At 38.5% G+C, this 26366-nt stretch overlaps 1 protein-coding gene and 1 pseudogene across 1 annotated transcript in view; both read right to left on the reverse strand.

Annotated features, from left to right (window-relative positions):
• Window positions 1-322: 322 nt before the first annotated feature.
• LOC140242462 (sterile alpha motif domain-containing protein 9-like) lies at window positions 323-4387 on the reverse strand (annotated as a pseudogene).
• Window positions 4388-4464: 77 nt separating this feature from the next.
• Window positions 4465-26366, reverse strand: part of LOC140242464 (uncharacterized) — a 68724-nt gene continuing 46822 nt past the window's right edge. Inside the window, exons 4-7 of the mRNA XM_072322196.1 lie at window positions 9592-9882; window positions 7235-7327; window positions 5346-6054; window positions 4465-4819 (exon numbers count right to left, since the gene is read on the reverse strand). Coding sequence (XP_072178297.1) covers window positions 4465-4819; window positions 5346-6054; window positions 7235-7327; window positions 9592-9882 — 1448 coding nt within the window. The remainder of the gene's footprint in view (window positions 4820-5345; window positions 6055-7234; window positions 7328-9591; window positions 9883-26366) is intronic.

Genomic DNA, 26366 nt, shown 5'->3' on the forward strand with positions numbered 1-26366 from the left:
TATGCATAACACAAATGCAGGAATCGATTGTCAGCATTAGTTCACCATAGGACCTACTGTATGCATATATTGTTAACACATTGTACCAAATTCACCTTACATGTAGTCCATATACTATCATGTGAACACTTGTAGCTTGGTCTAAATGTGTCATGTGCATAAAATGTTGAAATCAACATGGAGCTACAAACGAAATCAACAAGAATGCAAGAAATACAATTACTCCCAACGGAAGGGTATGCGGAACAAATTCTTCTCTGAGAAGGGCTCCCATACGAATTCATAAGAATTCTCAAATGTACACATCAGGACAGTTTGTTCATTATTCCAGCTCAACCATTACCTCTCCATCTGGGTCACCAATGTCATTAAAATACGAAGGGTAGCTTATCCTCGGTGCTCCTGCAATTAAGCGCGTTTCCCGAGCCTTGTATGTGACATTTATGCCAGGGGCCCTCTAAATGAAAAGCCCAGGTAGAACTTGACTTGCTTCCCTTGCTCCCCTTAATGGGAAGAGAAAACTGAATTCGCACTGGCCCAGAGGCCTTGTGCTAGTAGATGACACAGAACTTGTTTTTAATAGTTCCTTCAAACCTTGCAAGATATTGGGTCACAAACTTTTCTTTCCAAACGGAGTAACTGATTCTCCCAATGGCCTACCTGTGGACCAGTTTACCACACATAGATTTGCCAAGATAGAACTCTGTCGTGGGTTCCATCGGCTGTGGCTTCTGACGTAGACGAGACCTACTGCGGATGTTGTGGAGGAACTCTTCACTGCGCTTGTTGATGTATCTTTCTGTCCACCTGTCATTTAACTCTTTCATGGTCTCCTGAATAGGCTTGATTTCCCGTGTTGTTCTAGCAGGCCAGTTCAACAGCATCTCAAAGAAGACACCAAAAAATCCTCCAGTCCTCTTCTCCATTGCCTTCAGGATATTCACATAGTGCTGCATTTCATTTTCATCGAAGTCCTCATCACAAAAGATCAATAAAGCAAATGAAACAAACACAAAGTTCTTGACATCAAAGATTGACGGCTTTCCTAAATTTTCCTGCAACAGATCTCTTGCATGGTTTAAGTCTTGGACCTGCTTCATTGATGCCATCTCAAAGATTTGCTGATAGCCATCAGCCTTCATGTGCTTGATTTCTGAACGTCGCATGGCAAATACTGTTTCATGAGGATATGGTACCATTTTGAGGGATCTTGGCTTTTGTGCAAAGAAGTGGATCCTTTTTCCTAGTTCTGCTTAGGCTTTTTGTCAAGAAAGCGATATTGTTTGGTTTCGAAACGCTACTGAGCACACTGGACAAGAAAGTCTGTGGAGCGATCCAAGGCTTTATCAACTCTGTCAGACAGTTCTACCATGGTGTCATTGTGATCTCGGAGAGAAGGAAGTTTGAATTCAGGCGGAACACAATTTGCTGTCAGATACCTTCTCAATTACTTTCTCAATTACCTTCTCAATCTTTGTTATGATTCAGTCACATTTTGTCCATGTATTTCTTCAACTAGTATTTTTATTGATTCATGTAAACAAATGACGTGTATCTAAATTTCATTTGGAAATGTAAAAGTTACATTGTACTTTAATTTTGTTTTTATGAAATTGTCATATCATATGCTTTGGCCGGAAATGGAATAAAAATGAAATGAATGAAATGAAAATTTTCCATTCCACTAGTCCCTTGAGAAAATGGTACGACTCTCTTTTGCACAATTTCCAAAAACTTGAAAATGTCAAATGTCAATCTCATTAACAAAACCTGCGTAGCTGCCGCGGGATGGTTCAGCTTCCATGACTCTTTGGGCTTTTTGGAATGCTGCACAAGCATAATTGAAAACTGCTAACAGGTCTTTCATCTCCTCGCAGTGATGTGCTCGTCACTTTTAATCCTGTCATACTTCATCATTTTCTGGCGAAGGATGATTCCCTTGGTGTCCCGGAGGTAGGAATTGTTGTCCACAAGATCAAGGGCTTCGTTGATGGCTCCCTCTGCCTTCTCTGGATCATCTTCACGCTTGCTATGCAAACGAGCTTTTTGCTGAGCAACGAAAGGGTCTTCGAACGTCTTCATGCCAACCTCCATGATCTTGAAAGCTTGTGCAGGATTGTCCCTATGCATATCTTCAATAAAAGGGGCAAAGTCAGTTTCAACATTACCATACTCTTTCTTTTTTTCGCCTTACCGTCAAATCTCTGCACACCTTCTGGATGTACCTGTTGCTGTAGGAGAGGTTGTCAAGAATAAAGGATTGTTCAATCAACTCCAGAATCATGTCTGCTCGTGTCTGACCAAAACAATCACCGAGCTGGTTTACAACTTCCATTACAATTATTGGGTGAACAACTCCAAGACCTTTGACACCACCATCTATGTCCTGGATATACTTTTCAATAAGAAGTAGATCCATGAATTTTGGTTTGCATTTGGTTGATAGGTTTTAATGGCGCCCTACAGATAGAGATCTACGATGCTGCTTTTGCATGAAGCCAACATAAGCACACACTGGCATTGCAAGGTCTGGATCGTAGCTTTGAACAGCTACGATGTATTTGAGGAGTTTAACCGCATTTTCAGTTCTTCTGGGGAGTTGTCTGTGATGTTTGGCAGAATGTCCTGCACAATTTCTTCAAGTACTCTGGATCACATTCAGTTTTCATAACCATGAAAGCTAGAAGCAGTTCAGGAGACTCTTCCCCACTGAAAATCCTCTTCTTTTCCAGATGTTCAGTTTTCGAACCTCAACCTCTCAGCTTCTGTACGTTTATGCTGCAGCGGAAAGCAGGATATGTGTTCTTCAAGCTCACACAGCTTTTAAGGGTCATTCGCTTGTTTACAATATATGAGAGCAAAAACCTGCCCATCATCCTGGACATATCTCGTTTCCCTTTCAAGACTAAGAAGAAAAAGTCGCATGCTCTCAGAATCCACATTATCAAGGAAGAGCACAACAGGTCCAACATCGCTTGAGTGCTCATATCCATATCGGTGAAATGCCATGATTTGTTGAATTGTGTCGTTTGTTATCCTTCTCACAAGGACACACCTGTGTTGGCAGTGGAAGTCCCAAAGGAGGTTTTTGGCGACTGTTGTACCGCCTACTCCATGTTCATGGAAAATTTTTAACATGGATATGTTGTCTACCTTTTTTCGATGAGTAGATGCCAATTTTTTTGAAAATATCTATGGAGTTCTTTGTAGCATTCACTTTGTAAGACTTGATTGAAACTCTACCTTTGCTCAATTTCTTCTCTGTCTGGTAAATGTTCTACCAGTCAACTTCATGTCCCTTATAGAATTGTGCTTCCTTTTTTCTGAGCAAATTGGCTTTGGTCACTCTCATTCATTGATGTATTCTCACACTCGTTTCTTGCTAACACTGCAATATTTGACCACTGGCTTTGATGCTTCTTCATCAAGGAACAGCTGCCTTTAGGATCTATTGGAAGCTCTGGGAGACACATCTCACTTGAGCCCGGAAGTTGCAGCATGCAGGAGCTAACCTCTTCCCATGGGAAGAGGTTAGCTCCTGCATGCTGTATAAGGTCTTCACTTTCTACAATGACTGTAAAATGTCCCAAGCTCTTGAAAGACTCTGATGTGTATAACTCTCGGAATAAGTGAGACATGACCACAATATCGGCATCAGACAGCAGGATTAAGATAATTGCTCTGCCGGGGGGGGGGGGGGGGGGGATGACACCTGGATCTGAGAAGAATCTCACAGTCCAAACTTGGCACTGGAACGCTCTCCTCATCCAATCTATATCATCCAACTAAGCCTCTCCGATTTCAACGACATCAAGTGTCCCATTCTGGGACACCCAAACTGAAACCTCTGACAAGTCTGAGAAGTCAATTTCTTCTTGAAGGATATCAATATCTTTTGTGATAGCAAATTCATGTGGTTGCAGGATTTGGATGAACACCCTGTTATTCCCAATGTGGCACAGGCAAGTTACGTTAGAATCTGGGTCACAGTCAAATACCACATTCCACTTGACAGCAGACATAAAGCCAAACTTTGTTTTTCATACTTCGTTTTCAGTATTGTTTCGTAAGAGTTTACAAGAAGTGGGTAATATGAAGAATCAAACTCTCTTGAGCATGTTCCTAGGAAGAGCTTTGCAAGTTTCAGTCAAGTGTCTCCTTCAATACACATAGTCCCCCATGCTATATTTCACTGTTGGACACGTCTCTGCTCTTGATCAAAGTACTTGGAGTGTATTGCTGATAAAGTTTCTTTTGATGGCAAATCTGTTTTGGCGGAAGGAGCGGGTATAGTATCGTAGCTGCTTACATCCCGTTCATCGGCTAATTAAGCATCATGTCCAATGCTATCATCACACTTCTCCAAAGGGACTGATTGTGTGAGTTTTACAGTTTCACGTTAGATTTCTGTCGACCTAGCGCTCAACTCCCTAGTTATTCCGTCTGGGGGAAATTTAAGCGGTTTTAGGGCAGAGTTTTGATTCTGGCTCTCGACGTCCTATTGGGCCGCTGTTTCGTCGAAGAAAGTGGATAAGCTGTTGGCAATGTGGTTCCATCATCCTTTTCGCTCCGTATTATGTCGTCACGCTTGTAAAGAATTCTTCTGCATTCTATTGCACTTAAAAGTTTGAAATCCTCTATGAGTTCATTTCTCTTATACCTCTTTAGCATGTAACCATCAACACCAGCAGGCACCTTCTTATCTGAAATACCAACCGAAGTCGCCAGCCACTTACGGACCTTGGCTTCATTCCAGTCCTCCATTTCTGCCAGAGCTTTTGACCCTGAATGGAAAGAAAATGTGACTTGGTTGAATTTCGTACTGTAATATGAACAAATAACCAATGCTACGCCTACAACAAACAAAAAAGATAGGATATCATATGTATTACACTTTTAAATGAAATAGGGGCAAAAGGAACTTGAGACTCACCCGAGCCCAAATTCAATCTCGTTGCAGTGTTCTTGTTTTATCACTTCTCAGGGTGCGATATGTTCAGTTATTTTGCAGTTTTGGCCATTCCAGGCCCCTACCCCATTGATTCTAGTAGAGCGGCGTATCTTATTGTATAAGTTTTAGCAAGACTGTTAGAGATTTTTGTCTAATTTGATAAGAAAATCTAACCATGAGTTCTTAGAAAACAAAAATAAGAATGACAGAACTTGCTTAACAATGGTGAGCAGATAAATTCACTCTACCTTCACCCTCATTCTTAAGCTTGTATCATAATGTATTTGTTAAAGCTTACAATCGGAAAACACTTGATATTCATAACAAGGACCACTGTAATTTTATATTAAACTCACTTTTCGGAAAGGTGGCTTGCCTTTTCCTTTTCCTACATCTAGTGGTTGCACCCTTTGCAATCGCCGTCCTTTTTCCTGCACTATGCATCTCTTGTACTTCATTTGTCTTTGACTCAAGGGAAGACAAGCCATGTTGTGATGAATCGACCACAGGACCGAATGCGGTGGTTGGGTGGAAATCTGATGACGATATCCCTGAAACTGCTGGCTCATCCTTTCTTTGTCCATAGGATGGACCAACATCATCAATGGGTGATGGCATCCTTAATGCATCCATGTTGGATCCTTTCTGTTGCGGTTGTATGAGAGCGACTTGAGTAGCATCTTGCCAAGCCTTCTCTTCCAGGGTGACTTCATAGGGGATGCTATCTGGCAACCCTTGGCGGGCATCTGGTGGGATGAGTGCATCACCCAGCTGTCGACCAATCAGACCACTGTGAATGTCATCCATCAGGAGGGTGTAGCCTTCATCACTATACACTCTCACGGACAGGTGAATAGAGTCTAGTGTGAATCCAATCAGTTCATATTTTGCTAGCTTTCTAACTGCATTCTGAATGGCTCTCATATGGTCTGCGTTATGTTTCAGCCAAATACACATGTCACTCATTTCCTGACAGAAAGACTCCCTAAATTCACCAACCTGAGGCTGGAGAGAGTCTGGAGTGGGAAGTAATAGGTTCTTCAGACTATCTTCAGCTTTCTTCTGGAACTCAGGATTTCTGTGACCAACTAACAGTCGTACATCTGCAGAGAAGAAAGACAAGGAAAAGGAGATCGTGTTTCAAAGATGCCATGTAAATTTGCAGCGAATGGGAGTAGTGGTGGCAGTATTATATGTGACTCTGCATCACAAAACAAACAAAAAGTCGCCAGATGTGGATTTTTAGTTGAGGAAAGATTCTTAAAGAGCAGACTCTAAGCTTTTAAATGATGTATAACTCAATTCAAATAGACTCTCTTAACCTATCTAAATGTTGGAAAGAAAGTACACACTCTTGAAAAGTGTTAACTGAGAAAATAGGCCTTGAAGTAAAGAGTCTATTCAAGCGCTAATCTTTTCCAAGCCACGCCAGCTGTGCCATGAACGGGACAAAAAACAGGGTGTTAACCATCAGAGCGATAACAATGAAGCGATTATCAGACTAAGCTTAATTAGGCATGCTTTATCGACACATTTTGTCCATGATTGATGACAACTTTGAAAGCAGTAGCATTATCCCTTCAAAAGTTATTAGAGTTGAAAGTGAAGAGTGTGTACAGTATCTTTAAGAAATGAAAAGTGGATTCTATATTAGAAACATCTAATCACACTGTTCTACAATTAAGTGTTTGAGAAAAAACTGCTAAAGACACAATTCCCTGTTTGTTTTATGATCCCAAACTTTAACATAATGTAAAAGAAAACTTGCTCTTACAGAAAATATGTAAAACTCAAGATTGGCTAGGTTTACAATTTTCATTGCACCTATCATCAGTCCTCACACAAATTCACTGCGTGCGACTTTTTGCTCGTTTTGTGATGCACGGTCACATATGTTGTAGCACGAGTAATCCTGGTGAAGGAAATAGCACATGAAGTGATAAAACGAAAAGTAATATGTGAAAAAAAAATGTCATGTTTAACCAATATCTCAAACTCAGTACTCATATCAAGGGAGTTTTGTCAAGGTACAAGTAAAATGCGATGGAGATGTTGCCATGGTGTGCACTAAAAGATTATAATGTAACACTCATAGCGACAAAAAGAGTGAGGAAAAATATAATGGAGAAGTAGGAAGAAAACAGATATAAACATCAACTGGTTTCTCAAATTGGTTGTAAAAAATCCTGTACTCAGCATTCCTCATCCCATGTATACAAATTCTTTTTAAATTCATATAGGAACATTAAAAATACAACAACCATAATATCTTGTGATGCAAACCTCTCTGGTCTGCTGGGTTCACTTGGGGTTGGGGCTGTGGTGGTACAAAGACCATGGTCTTCCCTGCATTGGTGACACTCACGTGGTTTTGTCCTGTATATGAAGTGATGACAGTACATATATCAAGGGAGTTTTGTCATAGCAAAATAAGTGATTTACAATACATTTAGTTGGTCCACGTTTTTGATTGTTCTTGACTAATGATGCAGGATAACTAAAAAACTTGGAAAACTCATCAAAATATCGCAGTCCCAAGGCAACGGCGTAAATCCGTACCGAGGATTGGGGGGGGGGGGGGATGATCGCCGATAGTTACCTTCACCACAATTGCAAGCCCATAACCGGACCTGCACAGAATTGAGGGGGGGGGGGGGGGGGGAGAGCTTGGAGGGGGCCGCCCCCCCCCCCTCCCTCACACACACAATTTACAGGGATCGAATGTTTGCATCCCCCACTCTTTTGCATGAAATATTAAGTGTGACGTACGTTTGTTTTTGTTTTGTTTTTTGCTTGTCAGCCGACTTATGTCAGAAAATCACACCTTAAAAGTGTGAAGACTTTTTTGTTGTTGTTTCTCTGTCTTTTGTTTTTCTTTCTGCTTGGCAGGCAATTTTGCCCCCTCAAAATGAATAAAATGGTAATATGGATCTCCATTTCTCTGTATGTAATAATGTAGTAGATATTTTTTTTTTATAGCGATTGTATTTTTCAGTTTCCTTGAGTTAAGTCAATCCCAAGGGGCATTGTTCCGTTTTGATGATGGTGAGTGGGGGAGGGACTTTGAGTTGGAATGTGACTGCGAGGGAGGGGGGGGGGGGGAGGGGGAGGGTGTGGAAGGGGTTAATGATTGAACAATATCCGCCTCCAACACGAGGAAGATTTTGCATTTTTCAAACCTGAAATTCAGCGTTCTGGTGCTTTGGTGAAATTTTGGATTGTTTTCCCATCAAAAAACAAGAAAGAAATAGTACGCCGTAGCCGGGTTTTCTTCTTGGGAGGGGGCGCTTAGTATGCGAGGGAGCAAAGCGACCGAGTCCGAGCGAGCAGAGCGGGGGATGGGGAGAGGGTGCGAGAAGGGGGTGCCCCCCCCCCCCCCCCCACGGTGAGACCTTTTTGCATTTTGATGTTGTAAATGGTGTAATTTGATGCACGTTTTTCGCGTTTTATCGACATCAAACAGTCCCACTTGTTCAAGGTAGCAATTTATTTTGATGTAAATCATAATTGAACAATTTACCTATAACATGGTATCATTTAAATGAACGTCTTGTATTAATTCTTATCCTGAATATAATGAACGCGACCGAGCTCGAGCGAACGGAGCGAGCGAGAGGTAGGGGGAGGGGAGGATGTGTCCCCCCTCCGATGGTGAGAACTTTTTGCATTTATATGATGTAAATGGTGCAATTTGATGCGTGCTTTTGCGTGTTTTATCGACTTGAAACAGTCCCACTTGTTTAAGGTAGCCGTATATTTTGATGTGAATTATTATTGAACAATTTGCTTGTAAAATGGTATCATTTAAATAAACTTCTCGTATTAATTCTTACCCTGTATATTATGAACGCGACCGAACCCGAGCGAGCGTAGCGAGCGAGGGGGGGGGGGGGAGGGGAGGGTGTGGGAGGAGGAGGGGAGGGTGTGTGAGGAGATGCCCCCCACCTCCCACGGTGAGAACTTTTTGAATTTTGTTGTTGTAAATGTTGATTCGATGCGTTTTGCGTGTTTTATCGACTTGAAACAGTCTTACTTGTTTAAGGTAGCCTATATATTGATCGAAATTATAATTGAACAATTTGCTTATAAAATGGTATCATTTAAATAAAAAAGCAACTTCTTGAAATGATTCGTGTGTGAAGGAGTCACAACTCATGCACGTAAAAGATCCCGCTTCATTCATTCATCGCAAAGAGCATGGTGTTTAACCCAGTGAAATGGTCCCGCCTCATATCCAACTGGGCCCCATTGAAGACCAGATTAGCATTTTTATATAGCTTAATATGGGCTATCCAGCTGTCTCCTCAGATTAAAAATGAACAAACAAACAAACAAACAAACAATATTAGCAAACTTCTAAGAGAAAAATGAGGTCATTACAGCTGTGTGGGTGTGGTAAGACACGATAACTGTTTTACAATGTAGGTACTCATAAAGAAAAAAATATACACTCATCAAATAGATTTAGGAAGTCACTTGTGACCTGGCCCAATCCTCCATGAATTGAAAGGTATAAGTTCATTTTTTTTAAAAAAGACAACAAATTGTGGTAAAAACAATATACCATAGAGGCATTCAATGATGGGACATTCGAGAATGTTCACACATTGAAAAATAAAATCATGCTCAGATTAACTCACTGACAGTGTGGGCGAGTTTCCTGAGTTGGCAAGCCTCCAAGATTAGTGCCAATGTCTCGGATTGGTCCACATTTGAAGGTAAGCCTTGCTGCCATTTCCACAAGCTTCCAAAGAGGGCTTCAGCTGTCTTCGTCCCTTCCCTTGCTGACTGAAGGCTGTTGTATGTCAGACCAAGCCTTAACCCTACTGGGACGTATTTCTCAATTGAGACATTCTCAGCGACATCCCACAACTGGCGTCCCTCCATGGCTGTAGACTGCTCTGACTCTCGCAGAAAGTTCTCTTCTTTAACTGCTTGCGAACCAATAGAATAATGATTTACACACACACACACACACACAAACACACAGAAAATCTTCCCCTCCGGATTTTGTTTGTATCCTGCAATATATTATTTGAATAATTTTGTAACATGACTACAACTGACTTTTCCTGATCGAAAAGTTTCCTGACATTGCTGCACACGTTGATCCATGAGTGTGATTGTGGTAAACACTTGCAAAGAGATCGTTTGTGGTTTGTTTTCTCGTACTTTTCGACAAATTGATATACTTGTAAAAAAAAAAAAAAAAATGCTGTTGTCCCATCTTACTTTATTTTAGGTTCATTTTTACTACAGTTTTGTAGCAACTACAACTTTGCAATCTCTAGCAGGTGGCCTACTGAAATGATGATTAGTATCCGTTCTTGTCAAGAGTGCGACTGCTTTACAAATACGACAAGTGTCAGGGCCTATGAAGCAATTGCTTCACAAGATCAACATAGCAGTAGAGGACTACAATGAATTAATCTGAGATGATCTTTTAAAAATCATTTTTTTTTTAAATTCAAGCCCATTCATCTGTTTATAGATAAAGTGCAAAATGTCACTCAATATTTTCATTACTCAGGCAGTGGTGAGATCGAAATAAGGTGATGTAAAACAAAACATTGAAGGAACGTGGTCAGCCAGACATACAGTGAACAACACTGAAGTTTCGAACAAAAGATACAAAATATAAACGCACATACACAAAATGAAAGTAAGGAACATTTGTACCTTCCCAGCAAAGACATATTGTTTTCAGAACGTTTCCTTAACTTTTTGTGTAGGTTCCGTACGTCTTCGTATAAAATGGACGTTTCTTAAACGTACATACAACGTCAAAGTTGGGACTTAGCATCTACCGCAAAGCACAGTTTTTTTTAACGTTTTAGAAACGCCAATGGACGTTAAAAAAGTTTTCATTATGTCTGTTACGTCTTCGTCTTTTATAGACGTCCACCAAACGTTTTTATTACGTCTACTACGTCGACTTAATCTTTAATAAACGTTTAAAAAACATTTTTTTTTTTTTGGTCCGCTACGTGTTCGTCCTTGGTTTCTTTATTTTGAATATTCATACCTATTTATGAATATTCAAATAAGAAAATATAAGATTTGAAAACTAGTGGAAATAGATAAAAGACGTTGAAATCTAAAGATTTATGCTGGGTTCAAACTTTCTGTGTTTAAAATAAACTTACCTACGTTATTTTACAGTTATTCACAATTTTAAATTGTGCTATGAAGAGGTATTTCCATATGTTAATAGGCCTAATAAAGGTGTGTGTGATCTAATTTTAGTAACCATGTCTTAATGCATTACATTTTGTTGGTATATAAAAGAATGTGATACAGATTAATTAATCGGGAATACGATGTAGTATAGGTATAGGTGGTAGGACATTAGGAACAGATTGGGATATGATTATATAGGATTAGGGTACATTAATCCGAGATTGTGCCTGTACAATCTCATAACTACCCAATAAAAATAATCATTAGACGTTCTTAAAAGGTTTTCTGGACGTTCTAGACGGATGTGAAAGGTTCTCTAAACGTTCTTGAACGGGTCATAAGACTCTCTAGACGTTCTTAAAACGTTCTTTTGTTTTACGTTATAGACGGTTTTCAAAGGTTTTCTGGACGTCCGCTGAACGTCCACAGAACATTTTGAATATTCTAAAAAGATTTTACTGACGTCTATAACGTCCAAAAGGTTTTCTACAGGTCATTAAAAATTCTGAAAGGTTTTTTAATGTTTTGAAATGTTTTTTAAATGTTTAAAAACGTTTTTATAACGTCCATTTGAAACGTTTTAAATACGTCGAAAACCTTCCACAAAAAGACGTTCTGAAAACGTTTTGACCAAAGGTCCAAATAACGAACTTGCATGGAACGTTTCAAGAACGTTCAGAAAACGTCCAAATGTTAGCTGGTCTACGCGAGAAAAATAGAATTGAAAACCTTTAAATAACGCTGTTGCATGAATTTTAAACCATCCTTTTGAATGGTGGACATGCTTTACAAACACAAAATTAATTTACTCACACATGGATAGGAATAAGTCCTTGTTGATATGAATTTTAAACCATCCTTTTGAATGGTGGACATGCTTTACAAACACAAAATTAATTTACTCACACATGGATAGGAATAAGTCCTTGTTGATATTCAGTTTCTTGACCAGGATATCAAACAGGAGGCGGGCCTGCCCTTCCTCGTGGTCCTGGTCCCATTCATGAAGAACCTTGAAGGCAGCCTCTGCAAAACTGATGCCTTTGGTCATCTCGAACTCTAGATGACTAATTCTAATATTAGAGCATCCCAAAGACAGGCCAAATTCTGTGAACTGTTTAGGGGAGATGCGCTGGCTGATTTTCCACAAGGTTATCTCTGTCACTTCTGGAACAAAATATATTAATTTGAGAGAACAGATGAACACCAGACTGCACTTCCGTGACATATAGTCAAAGCAGAAGGCTAATTCATGACACTTTATTCACATCTGAAGTCCTCTTAACGTATAAAAGGCTTTACCATGACCACCATTGTTGAACAAATAACCCAGCCTAATATGTAAGATGAGATAAGATAAGATCATCTTTGTATGTTCATACATTGTACTCAGTCTGAATACTATAAAAAAAAAAAAAAACCTTTAGTCTCTCTCAGAGTAAAGTTTAGCGTACAGGATACCCATTCATTGTTGGACAAATTACCAAAATAATAATGCTTCTATAACCAGTATGTAGTATGTATGGGAACATTTTAAACCTGGTAAGACAAAAGTCTAGAAGTGCACATAATAAACATCAGTTTTCCAATTGCTGTTATGAGGCAAATCCCAGCTAACATTTGGACGTTTTCTGAAACGTTTCAAGTTCGTAATTTGGACGTTTTGTCAAAACGTTTTCAGAACGTCTTTTTGTGGAAGGTTTTCGACGTATTTAAAACATTTCAAATGGACATTATACAAACGTTTTCTAAACGTTTAAAAACCAATACAAAATCTTTCGGAATTTTCAAGGACCTGCAGAAGATCTTTTGGACGTTATAGACGTCAGCAAAACCCTTTTAAGAATAATCAAAACGTTCTGTGGACGTTCAGTGGACGTCCAGAAAACCTTTGAAAACCGTGAAGAATGTTCAAAAAACGTTTTGATTAAAAAGACCCATTCCAAGACGTTTAGAGAACCTGTCATATCCGTCTAGAACATCCAGAAAGCGTATTGAGAACGTCTAATGTTTATTTTTGTTGGGCATTAAAAATAGTTATGAGATTATACAGGTACAATCTCGGATCAATGTACCCTAATCGTAATATGTGACCTTGCATCACAAAACGAACAAAAAGTCGCACACACTGATTTTGGCGTGAGGACTGAAAATAAGCGAAATGGGTCAACCTAGCCGATCTTGACTTTTTCATATTTTCTGAAAGAGAAAGTCTTCTTTTACATTATGCTAAAATTTGGGATCATAAAACGGGCAGGAAAGTGTGTTTTTAAGCAGTTTATCTCGAACATTTTTGGTAGAATAGTGCATGTGATTAGGTGTGTCTTAAGAGTCCCCTTTTCATTTCTGAAAAACCTTGTACACACTCTTCACTTTCAACTCTAATAACTTTTGAAAGGATAATGCTACTGCTTTTAGAGTTGGCATTGATTATGGACAGAATGTGTTAATTATGCATGCTCAATTTCAGTTTAATCTGATAATCCCTTCATTCTTGTTATTCCAGTGGTTTACTTCCTGTTTTTTGTCCTATTCATCGCACAGCCAGCACGGCTTGGTAAAGATTAAGCGCTTGAATAGACACTGTACTTCAGAACCTCTTTTCTCAGTTCACACTTTTCCTGAGTTTGTGCTTTCTTTCAAATATTTAGATAGGTTAGGATAGTCCATTGGATTTGAGTTATACACCATTTTAAAGCTTAAAGTTTGCTCTTTCAGAATATGGTCTTAACTAAAAATTCATGTCTGGCGACTTTATGTTTGTTTTGTGGTGCAGGGTCACATATATAAATCTGTCCTAACCTGTTCCTAATGTCCTACCACCTATACCTATATATACTACATCCTATTCCCAATTGATGAATCTGTATCATATTGTTTTGTGTACCAGCAAAATGTTGTAATGCATAAAGACAAGGTTACTAAAATTAAATCACACACACCTTAACTACGCCTATTAACATATGAAAATACCTCTTCATAACGCAATTTGAAATTGTGAATAACTGAACAATAACGTAGGTACAATGTTTAACACAGAAAATTTGATCCCAGCATAAATCTTTATATTTCAATGTCCTCTATCTATTTCCACTAGTTTTCAAATCTTATATTTTCTTATTTGAACATTCACAATGAGGCATGAATATTCACGATAAAGAAACCAATGACGAACAACTAGCCGACCAAATAAAAACTTTTTTTTAAACGTTCATTAAAGACGAAGTTGACGTAGCAGACATAATAAAAACGTTTTGTGGACGTTTGTAAAGGACGAAGACGTAGCAGACATATTAAACACGTTTTGTAACGTCCATTGACATTTTTAAAATGTTTCTCAACTTTGACGTTGTATGTACGTTTTAAAAACGTTAATTTTATACGAAGACATACGGAACCTCAAAAAACGTTGAGGAAACGTTCTGAAAACGTTATGTGTTTGCTGGGATGTAATAGTCCGGCAAGCGGAATGGTCGAATCCCTGGACATGATTTAGACTACTCTGCAGAGCAATTCACCTGACACTGTCTACCAAACTAGCACTGTTTTAAAAGCTATGCTTCTTGTGTTCCCCAGTGCCACACGCCTCATCCTAGCTGTTGCAGGTCCCTTCCAAGGAACTCTTTGACTATACCTTTCGCTTCTAGCTCAGTAGGGAATCCAAGCTCGACTTCCCCCAGTGCTAGGGATTCATCACTTCCAACCTTGGTTCCCACAATGTCAGCCCCATTGTCTGTACTTGGCTTTGGAGCATGTCCTGCTGTTGTTGTAGATATTAAAAGAATAGAAAAATCCAGCGAATCTTGGGAGATGAAATGTGACCTTGCATCACAAAACCAACAAAAAGTCCCCCGACGTGGATTTTTAGTTAAGGCCCAATTTTGAAAGAGCAGACTCTAAGCTTTGAAATGATGCTGACTCAATGCAAATAGACTCTCCTAACCTATCTAAATATTGGGAAGAAAGCGCACACTCTGGAAAGTGTGAAGGGAGAAAACAGGCTTTGAAGTACACTGTCTATTCAAACGCTTAATCTTTACAAAACCGTGCTAGCTGTGTGAGGAATGGAAATAAACAAACAGCGTCTAAACCACCAGAGCAACAACAATGAGGAGATTATCAGATTATGATTAATGCCAATTAACTTTCACAGCAGTAGCATTATCCCTTTGAAAGTTTTTAAAGTTGAAAGTTAAGAGTGTGCAAAGGATTTTCAAGAAATGAAAAAGGGCCTCTAAGATCTGTCTGATCTTACTATAGTAAGCAAAAAAGGGTTGCAGAAAAACTGCCAAAAGCACACTTTCCCATTCATTTTATGATCCCAACCTTAGGAATAATGTAGAAGAAATAAAGCTCTTTCAGAAAATGCGAAAAACCCAAGATTAATTTGGTTGAGCCATTTCACCTTTTTGAGTCCTCATGTAAAATCAAGGGGTGCGACTTTTTGTTGGTTTTGTGATGCATGGTCACAAATCAACTAATGAGATTTGAACTGAACTAGAAGTTGTGTCAAAGAAACAATGGGTCAGAAAAAGAAATCAGCCCTAATCTCATACAAACAAATATGATAATTTCCCCCCTTCCACTCACTCAAAGTTCCCCTCACTAGGTGTTTCTTGATTATCATGGTTAAATTTTTTGGATAAGATAAAATGTTTAAATGACAAAACATTGGGGGAAATATGCGCGTGCGTGACAGAGTGGGAGAAAGAGAGAGAGAGACAGAAGGCGCGGTCAGACTGGCAAAAGATCGAGAAGTTTAAGATCGCGAAGTCTTCCCGATCTTTTGCCGCGCGGTCACACTGGCATCCAAACTTCTCGATCTTTGGCAATTGGATCGAGAAGTTTGGGTCATCGGTGCGCGCGCGCAAGAAAGAAGAAAGAGCGCGCCGTCCGATGGCTAGTTATAGTGACGTAACAATGCACATCTGTACATGGCAATGGCCTCGCGCTTCGGAGACACTACCCACAAGCAGGTGGTGGACTGGTCACGTGACAAAGATCGCGAAGTTTCAGTTTCTCGCGGTCACACTGGCAAAAGATCGCGAAGTTTCAGTTTCTCGCGGTCACACTGGCAAAAGATCGAGAAGTTTGGAGGGGGAGGGGGAAAAATCCCTAGTTGATGTGGAAAGTTTCGTGAGAAGTTTTGGGGGAAGTTTCGCGGGAAGTTTGCGGTCACACTGGCAAAACTTCGAGATCTTAAAGATTGCGATCTTAAACTTCTCGATCTTTGCCAGTCTGACCGCGCCTATAATAGTGATTTTGTGTGTGTGTGCAGATGACGGATTCTAAATGCACTATCTGTCCATTGAAAATAATTGAAGAGTTTCAATTTTGTGTAGGTTGCTCTCGCTTTCAGATTGTTGTGACAGGCTTTATCTAAACTGATGCAGGCAAAGCTTAAGTTTGCATTTCGTCTATTCCGGAATTGGGGTCGAGAAGGTTCTATGTGTTCACAGTAAGAGTGAGTGATTACAGGAGCAATTGTAGGAGACCGTGACTGTAGCATAATGTGAAACGTGAGATTTTCAATTCACCGAAGCGAGGTGCAATGAATAGCGCTTCTCATGTAGCTTTCACAGAGTAAAAAGTCATGTTCCATTGCCTTCAAAAACAACAACAATATTAATTGTTTACTATTTATTTCTAATACAACTAACGTATTAATAGGCATTGGCTAAGCAATAGCATGATGATATACAACAACACTATTTTACGGTCTACGTGACTTTTAGATGAAGATCCCACACTACACACGGTTGGTCACATTTTGCTTTCTCTAAACTACTCAATGGCATACTTACAATGGTACTAGTAAGCAAATCTCATATGATGGGTAATACTAGTAGACAAATTAATCACACAAGTTATGAAAATAACCTTTCCAGGTGTTGTGTAGGACGGGCAATGGATAATGCTGGTACAATTATACATGTATTTTTACTTGCGTGACCACTTTCTGCTTTATCCAGTGCTTTACCTGTACTGCTTCCACTTCCAGGAGCTGCATCCCCTTGGTTGTTATTCCCACTCATTTTTCTTCTACACCAACTTTTCTTCAGATTCTTGTCTCAAATTCTGAGTCTTTACCAAAAGATAAAAAAAATACACGTAAACAATATATATTATAATGCGCGTGTGTGTGTGTGTGTGCCTACATACATATAGAGTGCGTATTAAAAAAAAAAAAAAGGATTTAAGTCTAGGAGGGCTACTATCTCATTATAACGGACCCAATGTTGATAATGAGGAAAGAAAAAAACTCTTTCTCTTTCGAATTAGCATGTTGACAAATGCGTGACTGAGCACATGAACTTAAAAGATAACAATGACAAATTACAATTCCAATTCTTAGTGTCACATGAAGGAACGGGTGCTGTTCGTTATTCCGAAGATTCGCTATTCCGAAGGTTCGTTGTTCCGAAGGGTCGTTAATCCGAAACACGCAAATTCCCTATACCTAGAGGTTCGTTAAGCCGAAAATGAAAAAGGGTTCGTTAATCCGAAAATTTGTGGCGTTATTCCGAAGGTTCGTTATTCCGAAGATCAGTTAATCCGAAAATGAAAGTCGGAACAATGAACCTTCGGAATAACGAATCTTAGGAACAAAGAGCCTTCAGAATAACGAACCTTCGGAATAACGAGCTGTAACCGAAGGAACTATGAATGTCCCACCGAATTGATGGGATCTGTCAATGAAAGTGGCCAACGGATAGGCCAGCCTGCACGAATGCAGGTTTGGATTTAGAACTTGTCTAGGGTTTCTTCTAACATTTTATGGTCCATAATCTTGAAAGGGGAAATCCAGTCCAAATAAGTTACGTAGTCTGTTAAAAAAAGAGAGTAAAATCTTACGATTTTCCCTTTAACATGGCCACCTGTCCGATAAGTTGGTCACTCCCACAAAGGCCAACCCATGCCCGCAGTCCATTTTCTCTATTCATATTCAACACTTTTCTACAGCACAAAGGGTTAGCTAATAAATTCATAGTGTTTTAGGAAGCAATAGAAATAAAATTGTATTCAATTATATCGTAATAGACAGGGCACTTGACATTGAAAAATTATACTCAGTATTGCAACGAATTGAAATACAGATGTACGAATTGAAATGACAATCCACTTAACACAAATGACAATCCACATAACACTGAAGAAGAGAGCCTTTTTAATGTCTTCTTGAAAGAAGAATGGTTTCGAATCTTGAACTTTCTAGTTTCTTCCATAATATATCGCCATCGTATTTTATCGGTATGATTTTGAGCGAAGGATGTGTTGAAGATTTTCTGCAATCAATCCTGCCTCTGGTATTTATGAGAATATTGTTAGAAGGAGTTCATTTGTTTTAACTTTTACATGAAAATGCCTGGTTTAAATGAAACCAAAACCCAAAGAGTAATGTGGATTTAGTGAAAGCAGCAATATTAGTAGAACACGTCAGTGAACGTTTGATTTTTGAAATTTTGAAATTTTAAAGTTTTGATGTTGTAAGCATTGGATAAGGAGACTATTAGTGCTCATGACGTCATGTGTAGACAACAACATAAAGAAAATATAAGGAAATTTCCACAGATATTCATTTTCATGAAAATTACACGTTTCATCAATTTGTTACTGACATACGTGCTAAGGGTGATAAGACATCATTCCCCCTGCTTTCTGAAAGAGGTTATAGCATAGTCAATGCTTTTCATAACATTCGAAAAGTAAAAATGTTTTCTTTGTACCGCCATGCACACACAAATTCCTGAAATTTGTCAATCTTATGTGGTATTTAAGAAAGCTCCATACGCCATTAGAAATACAATTACAAAACAGAGGTTGATAACTAAAGAATAAATGTTTCTTCTTTCTTAATTTAGAGACAAAAAAGGAAAATTCCGGGAGGAGTATAGTCACTGGAATATTTTCGAATCCCACAGTACTCAATAACAACATGCTCGCTTTGTCTCACTGCATACTAATCATATTATTAGCAACGTCGCACTAAAGTAAAAACGCGATGAAACTAATAACAAGAAAATCTTGGTCGAAGTCTGATTTGATGAACCTTCTACCACAAACGAGTTGATTTTACTGTTTAGAAGCAACTTCATCGTAGTGTTATCCAGATCAAACTTCTGGCAGTATGCCCTCCGATGCTCCCAAAACACTGAGCAAATATGCATTATACAACTGTACTTCAAAAGTGTCCCCGATACGATGGTACCCCTTTAAGTATTACGATGTTTGTAAACTAGTCACTCACCTAAGGCTGAGCGCTGTTCGGTCATCGCCGGCTAAAACAACTCCGTCATTTTGATCACTCAACGTACATGTAATTTGAAATTGAAACCTTGCAATTCAGTCCTCATTCCGATCGCAAATCACGGAACGTCTGTGTTCAATTGATGTTCAGTCTGGTGGGAAAGCAGGAAGTGCAGTGCAGTAAATCTGAGAAAACACAAGCCGTAGCTTTCTTGACTGTGAAGTTTTACGGATTGCGAAGATGAGAAATTTCGAGATAGAATATGACTTTAAAAGCTACGAAATTATCATCGATGTGCTAGAAATTATCAAAAATAAAAACAAAAATGAAGTAATATGAAGTGTTATTCCCGAGCTAGCCTGTTAGAAGGCCTGAGCTAGAGAAGCACGCCCCTGATATCCATCCACGGTACACCCGACAACGGTTGCTCGTTATTCAAAAGTCGCAAATTACACGCAAATGCCTAGTCTCCAGGAGGAAAAAAGAACTGCAGTCGGACTCTGATCTGGGATGGTTCAGGACGCCTCCCACCCCCCCCCCTTCAAATTGCAGGATTCTAAGTGCATTGGACAAAGTCACCTTCTTTTTCTCCCAAACACGTCCATCTTGTTTCTTCAGTGTTTTTCAACAGCTACTAGCACACATTGTGGTATGTTAAAGGCATAATTTACCATTTGCAGATGAAAGCATTAGTGCTTTAAAATAGTTCTAAAATGTGAGTTAGGGATAGAAACAACCACTGTCGAAATTTGAATCCGTATAATCGATGTTAAGTGTTGTTAAATACACAAAATGTGAACAATAGTTATAATAAAAATGTTTCCAGACTAAACCGTATACAGTTACGGTTTATTGAGAAAAACCCTGATATCTCCTTATATTTTAGGTTTTATTGCAAATATTTCATATGGTAGGATGTTTTATGATACAACAGACCTACACATATGCATCAAATGTGATATCTGGAACATTTTTGAAATCACTGCTCCCAAAGGTAAACTGGACCTTTAATGATCTGTCTTAAAAGCGTAATGTGACCAATCATATCATTGCTACCATGTCCATACAAAGTTGAGAACAAAATTTCTATGCAGAAGAGTGCGTCCTATAACGTGGCGACTTTCACGGTGCACTTAACAAATACAGAAACACCCACAGATACAGTACGACAGTCTTTATGATTGGCACAATGGATTCCGAGGTTTTAAAAATAGCACTATTCTTCCCTGAGGGTCCCTGAAACAGTGCAAATAGTGTATTCATAACAACATTTGTGATTGGTCGAATCAGATCTAGAATGTGGCATTCACTGATTTGTCATGGAACACTAGTCGTCTTCTACCAAAGAATTCGACAGTATCCTTCACCCTAAACAGGGTGCCATGCTCTGAGTGTCACGTCACGTCGGGACTATAGTATGCTCCCCCCCCCCCAAAAAAAAAAGAAAAGAAATACAAACAAATTTTCGCATTTATAATAGGCCTACCCAATATGATTAAAGTGTCTAAATGCTACTTCAGGGTCTTACAAATAACATCTTGGCTCTATTTTGCAGAAAACCCCATTCAGCTTGGTTAAGCAATTACAGAGAAATGTGAAAAGTTTTAAAGCATGTCATGAGTCAGATTCTTCCAATTTTAGCACTTCAATGCTTTCGTGTGTGAAAACAATAGACAGAACTTTAATAGAGGGAAGATATTCGTGACATCCTCTACAAAATTCCTCATTTCTCTTTGACCACTGAAGAAAATCGAATGGGATTTTCTGTAAGATGTGGCCAATGAGTTATAGTTTCATACCCTAAACTTGTATTTGGATTGATTCACTATTTTTAAATATCATTGCGGAGGGTCCCGTTGTAATTTTTTGGGGGACATACGATACTAAATAGTTGAGTGTCCCGTGTAGTGCAGGCAGGCAGTGTTTGTCATACAAAGTGCGAGGGGTAACACTGACACATGTTGGCTGAGTAATTTGGGGTCCATTGTGGCTTTTAGCCATCACCTCCGGGACGAGCGTCCCTTGCCCCCCCCCCCCCCCCTCTATAGACACAAGGCAGATGCCGTTATACTTCGTTAGGGTGAGTTGAATTCCAAACAAAGAAACTAGACGGAATTTGTCAACACTGACAAATTAGGTGATCCGATATATTCGGAAATAAATGATATGACCTTTACCTTAATTTACCTAGAAAAGACAGTGTCTGATGAAGTAGTTGTTATTTTATGAAAAGATGTACTTGACATGGACTAAACATGTGCAAAATGTGGTGGTAAAAGGGCGTATTTTTCTTGAGCTATTGCAAAGAAAGTTACCGAAAGAAAGACATATCTCCCGACATTGAAGCTAAGCGTCAATTTCAACCAGGTCTTTGGACGTAATTCCGACTTCCAATAAGAATATGGAACACATGAACGATAGCCCAAAGTTTCATTTACAACATATTAAAATCTGGGAGAAATTCTCAGAAGGATAATTTAGCTAGTGCTCGATAAAACAGTCATGTCATTTTTCACTTCCAGGAAAAAATGTACTCCCATAGAGATAATACCTCATTTGCACAGCCAAAATGGCGTCCGACCGAAGCGTCGTTATTTTACAAAATGATCCATCTATCGAGGTCCATGTGTATGCAAAATATGACGGTGATACCATAACCACTAATGAGATTACAGAATGAAGTATATTTGACATTTGACCCCACTGTACACAGCCAAGATGGCATCTGAGCAAAAAGTTGTTATTTTGTGAAATGATTCTTGCAACATAATATGTTCCTTACGTGTGCAAAATGTGGGAAAGATAGGACGTGTATTTATACAGATACAAGATTAAACACTTTTGACCTTTGACCCTAATTTACCTACCCAAGATGGTGTCGGAGGAAGTAGTTGTTATTTTGTGAAATGATGTTCGTGACATGAACTAGACATGTGCAAAATATGGGGTTGATAGCCATTGTTGTTATTGATCTATTGCACAGAAAGTAGAAGAAAGAAAAATAAAGAAAAAAGTTAAAAAAGTTATTTTATAAAAATTTGAAGGAGAAGTGTAAAAAGAATCAGAAAAAAACATAAAGTTAGGAAGGGAGAATAAGACTAACTAAAGAAAAAGAAGAAAAAGGTGTTTAAAAAAACAAAAGAAAAATATTGGCAGGGGTGAGCCTCGAACGGGGGACCTTAGGATTACGAGTCGGATGCGCTATGCACTGACCTATTTCATCCTCCATAGGCCCTGTGTATTAAGCAAAATGACGCTGCATCGAAGCCAAGTGCCAATTTTAACCAAGTTTTTCGATAAAGATAAGCTTTAATTTCAACCACGTTTTTCAACGTAATCCAGACACCGTATATACGAAAAATCAAAGGGCACATTAACGCAAAGTCTCAGCTACAACATATTAAAATCTGGGAGAAATTCACCGAAGGGTAAGTGAGCTATTGCTTGATAAAGATAGCCATGTCAATTTTCATTTCCAGAAAAACTGCACTCCCATAGAGATAACACCTAAACTGGTCAAATTTGACAAGGTTACTTTCAATTCATTTTTACGAGGTGATGCCGTCATCCAATCAATATTTTGATGACACATTCATGAAAGAGCATTTAATAAGCTGAAACATACTGAAATCTGGGGGAAAATCAGCAAAGAATAAGTGAGATACGCTCCAATGGAGCATGTAAATATTTCAACGCGCGCGTAGGCGCACGTTTTAAGTGTAAACTGAAATTTGAGAAAATGAGTAGAATGCGCTTGACTTGAAATATATGTGACGTAAATTTCATTGAAAAATTCCATTCCATTAATGAGATATGAATGAGAATGTGTTTTCATATAATGACGTCATAGTGACGTAACGGTAGACTGATCACTATGATTTTATTAGATCTGCCGTCTTTGGGACCTGATACATATATGGTATAAGTTTGAAATTGATAGGTAGAGGACTTTCTGAGCTAACCTCTGCACAACTTTCGTCCAGAAATAAAGAAAGAATCCGTACAGATACAATAGGTGATCCGAGAGGACACTCGGATCACCAAAAAAGAAAATAACGAGCTACTTCAGTTGGATCTGTATAGGAATACTGGAAATCGTTTACCCGATATTGTTTATAGCGTTTGTCTATTAGTGGCATGGATGACAATTTCCTTGTTGTCCTATATTTTGTACAGCAGAATCAGTGGCGGTGATTTTATGTTACATTTTTATGATAATACGTGTCAATATAGCGCCCGCCAAGAAACATGCAGACGTATACATTAATGGCTAAAAGCACAATGGGGAGAGGTACACCCAGGTTGGGGTGTAGCACGACAGACCGGTCGCATGGTGTCCTGGGAACACTCACAGTCGTTGTTTAACTCACCTGAAATTTCCCGTTTGGATACTAGGTGATGCGAGTGGATACGTGTTATTGGTATGCTTGAATGCGATATTATGTTCACGATTGGTCTATTTCAAACAATACGATATGTCACGATCTGGTCCCCGTTCAAATACGATCCGATAGGATTGTCCGGATTGAGTCCACGGGTACCGAGCCAACACGATCATTACGGTCGGGATCCGCGATCTGGTACGTGCACATTTTGTTCTGATACGTTCCCATACAACTACCGCGAATCAATGCGGTCTGTTTAGATAGGACATAATCTTTCACGTTCGGAATCGAAAGCGACCCGCATTTAATTGAGGTGCGATTGAACCCGAATGGGAATATTATATAGCCTGGCTGACAATGGAGTTCATTGTGTATTTGACTGTGCAGAGTGATTACATTCCCCAACCACTGATGATGGCAAGGGTTGACAGGTTGTGGATGATGACAACGTGACCTTTGTATTGCGAGAGGAAGGAGAGCAGCACATAAACCAGCCACAACCTCAGATAGTCCCTCTTCAAAAAGTAAACTTAAAGAAATTGCTAGATTATTAAATCTACATGCACACCCGTCCTTCCCCCCCATATATATATATATATATATATATATATATATATATATATACATATATATATATATAAGATCAGATCATTGCCCCATCTTCCCTAGGGGAAAAAAATCAAGAAGAATGATTGCGCCTTAAATACGTGAAAGACCTGAATGGGAATATTATAGCCCGGCTGATAATGGATTCCATCGTTTCCTTAACTTCTGCAGAGTGAAAACGTTAAAATCAGAGAAGAAGAAGACGAGCAGCATACCAGACCAGCCTCAACCTCGGATATTCTCTCTTCAAAATCTTAACCTACAAATATAAAGATTATTCAATATACATGCTCACCACCACCCCCCACAAAGAAAAAAAAAGAAGGAAAAAGGCCTACATAAGAGCAGATCATTGCCCCCTCTGCCCCAGGCAAAAATGAATAAATAGATAAAAGTATACGTAGAAAATACGATGAAGTGGAATCTAAAACAACATAACATAAGATATTTAATATACCCCTAGTGTAAGAAAGTTGGTCAAATTGATAGTATTGCCTGTGTGTTTCATTTCATATTCAGAAAGCTTTTGATGTCATACCACATGATAAACTGTTAAAGAAAGTGTGGTTACATAAAGGATACAGAGTATAGATTGTTTCGAGTCATATATTACAGGCAGATCTCAATGTGTTTCAGTCGAAGGTGTTTTGAGTGACTCTCTTGTGGTGAAAACAGGAATCGCACAAGGTTCCACCCTTGGGCCATTGATTTTTAGCATATATGTTAAAGATATGTGAAATGAAGTATATGTCATCGACTAAACTCTCATTATAATATGCCGATGATACTGTATTTTTTTGCAAAGCAAAACCCAAGGAAGAATTACAAATTTACAGTCTCAGTTTGATATGATAGTTGTCATGGTTGTTGCATAGATAGAAATGAAATGTATGTTTATTTTGACAAAAGGAAGGTTATGATATCTGGCTCTATCAAAAAAGTAAAAAATTGTAACATTGGTATTATATGTAATAACTTGAGATTGGAAATTGTAGACAAAATGAAATACCTCGGGGTTATTTTTGATCCTCGTATGAAATGGACAAAAAACATGTGATAACCTTGTGAGTGAACTTTCATCGGTAAGAGTAAATGTACGTAGAATTAAATCATATTTGAATCAGAAGAATTTGATTGATTTATATCACACTATTTTTGTTCCTCATTTGGATTACTGTAGCATTATCTGGGGTAATACGACAAAATGTAATATGATAAGATAACAACGTGATCAAAACAGATACGCTAGAATGATATTAAACGCTGATAGATATACATCAACTGATGGTTGCTTAATTGGCAATCAATGCAACAACGGATTAAATTCAATCATTTCATAATGATGTTTGAAATTATCAATAATCGTACACTCATATATTTAAAGAAACTAATTTCCAACAGACATATTATATTATTATACAAGATATGCTGCAAACAATCCTCTTTTTGTTCCGAAACCACGTACAGAAATATATGAGGTCAACATTTTCGTATCAAGGCACATTGTATTTTAATATGTTACCTATTCAAGTCCAAACTTCCGTGTCGTTGGAAAATTTTAAGAAACAGTGTAAGTGTTTAAGTTTTGACTTTTGATTTTTGATTTTTATATATTCTTGCAATCTGAGCTTTTACCAAAATCAAACAGTGACTATTTATTTATGTACAAATTTTTGTGTAGTTTGAATATTTAAAGAAATTATGCAAATATGAAAGATGACTTTTTTTTTTCATTTTTGCTGAATATATTCTTGCCGACCGTGTACGCCTTTCTTCTTTTTTTATACACAAAAAATATCTTGCTGCAGCAACTACACTGTATTATCCGGAAAAGGGGGGCGGGTGGGGTGGGGATAGGGGATAATGGATGGATCACTGTATTTTGTTTCGTTTTGTTTTCCAATCATGTGTGATATTTTACTGGTTATAATAAATGTATACTGTTATTCTGAATGTAAGACGTACTTTAATTTCACATTGTTATACATATTATTCA

This window comes from Diadema setosum, chromosome 19, assembly GCF_964275005.1.
Source record: "Diadema setosum chromosome 19, eeDiaSeto1, whole genome shotgun sequence".
Classification (NCBI taxonomy): domain Eukaryota; kingdom Metazoa; phylum Echinodermata; class Echinoidea; order Diadematoida; family Diadematidae; genus Diadema; species Diadema setosum.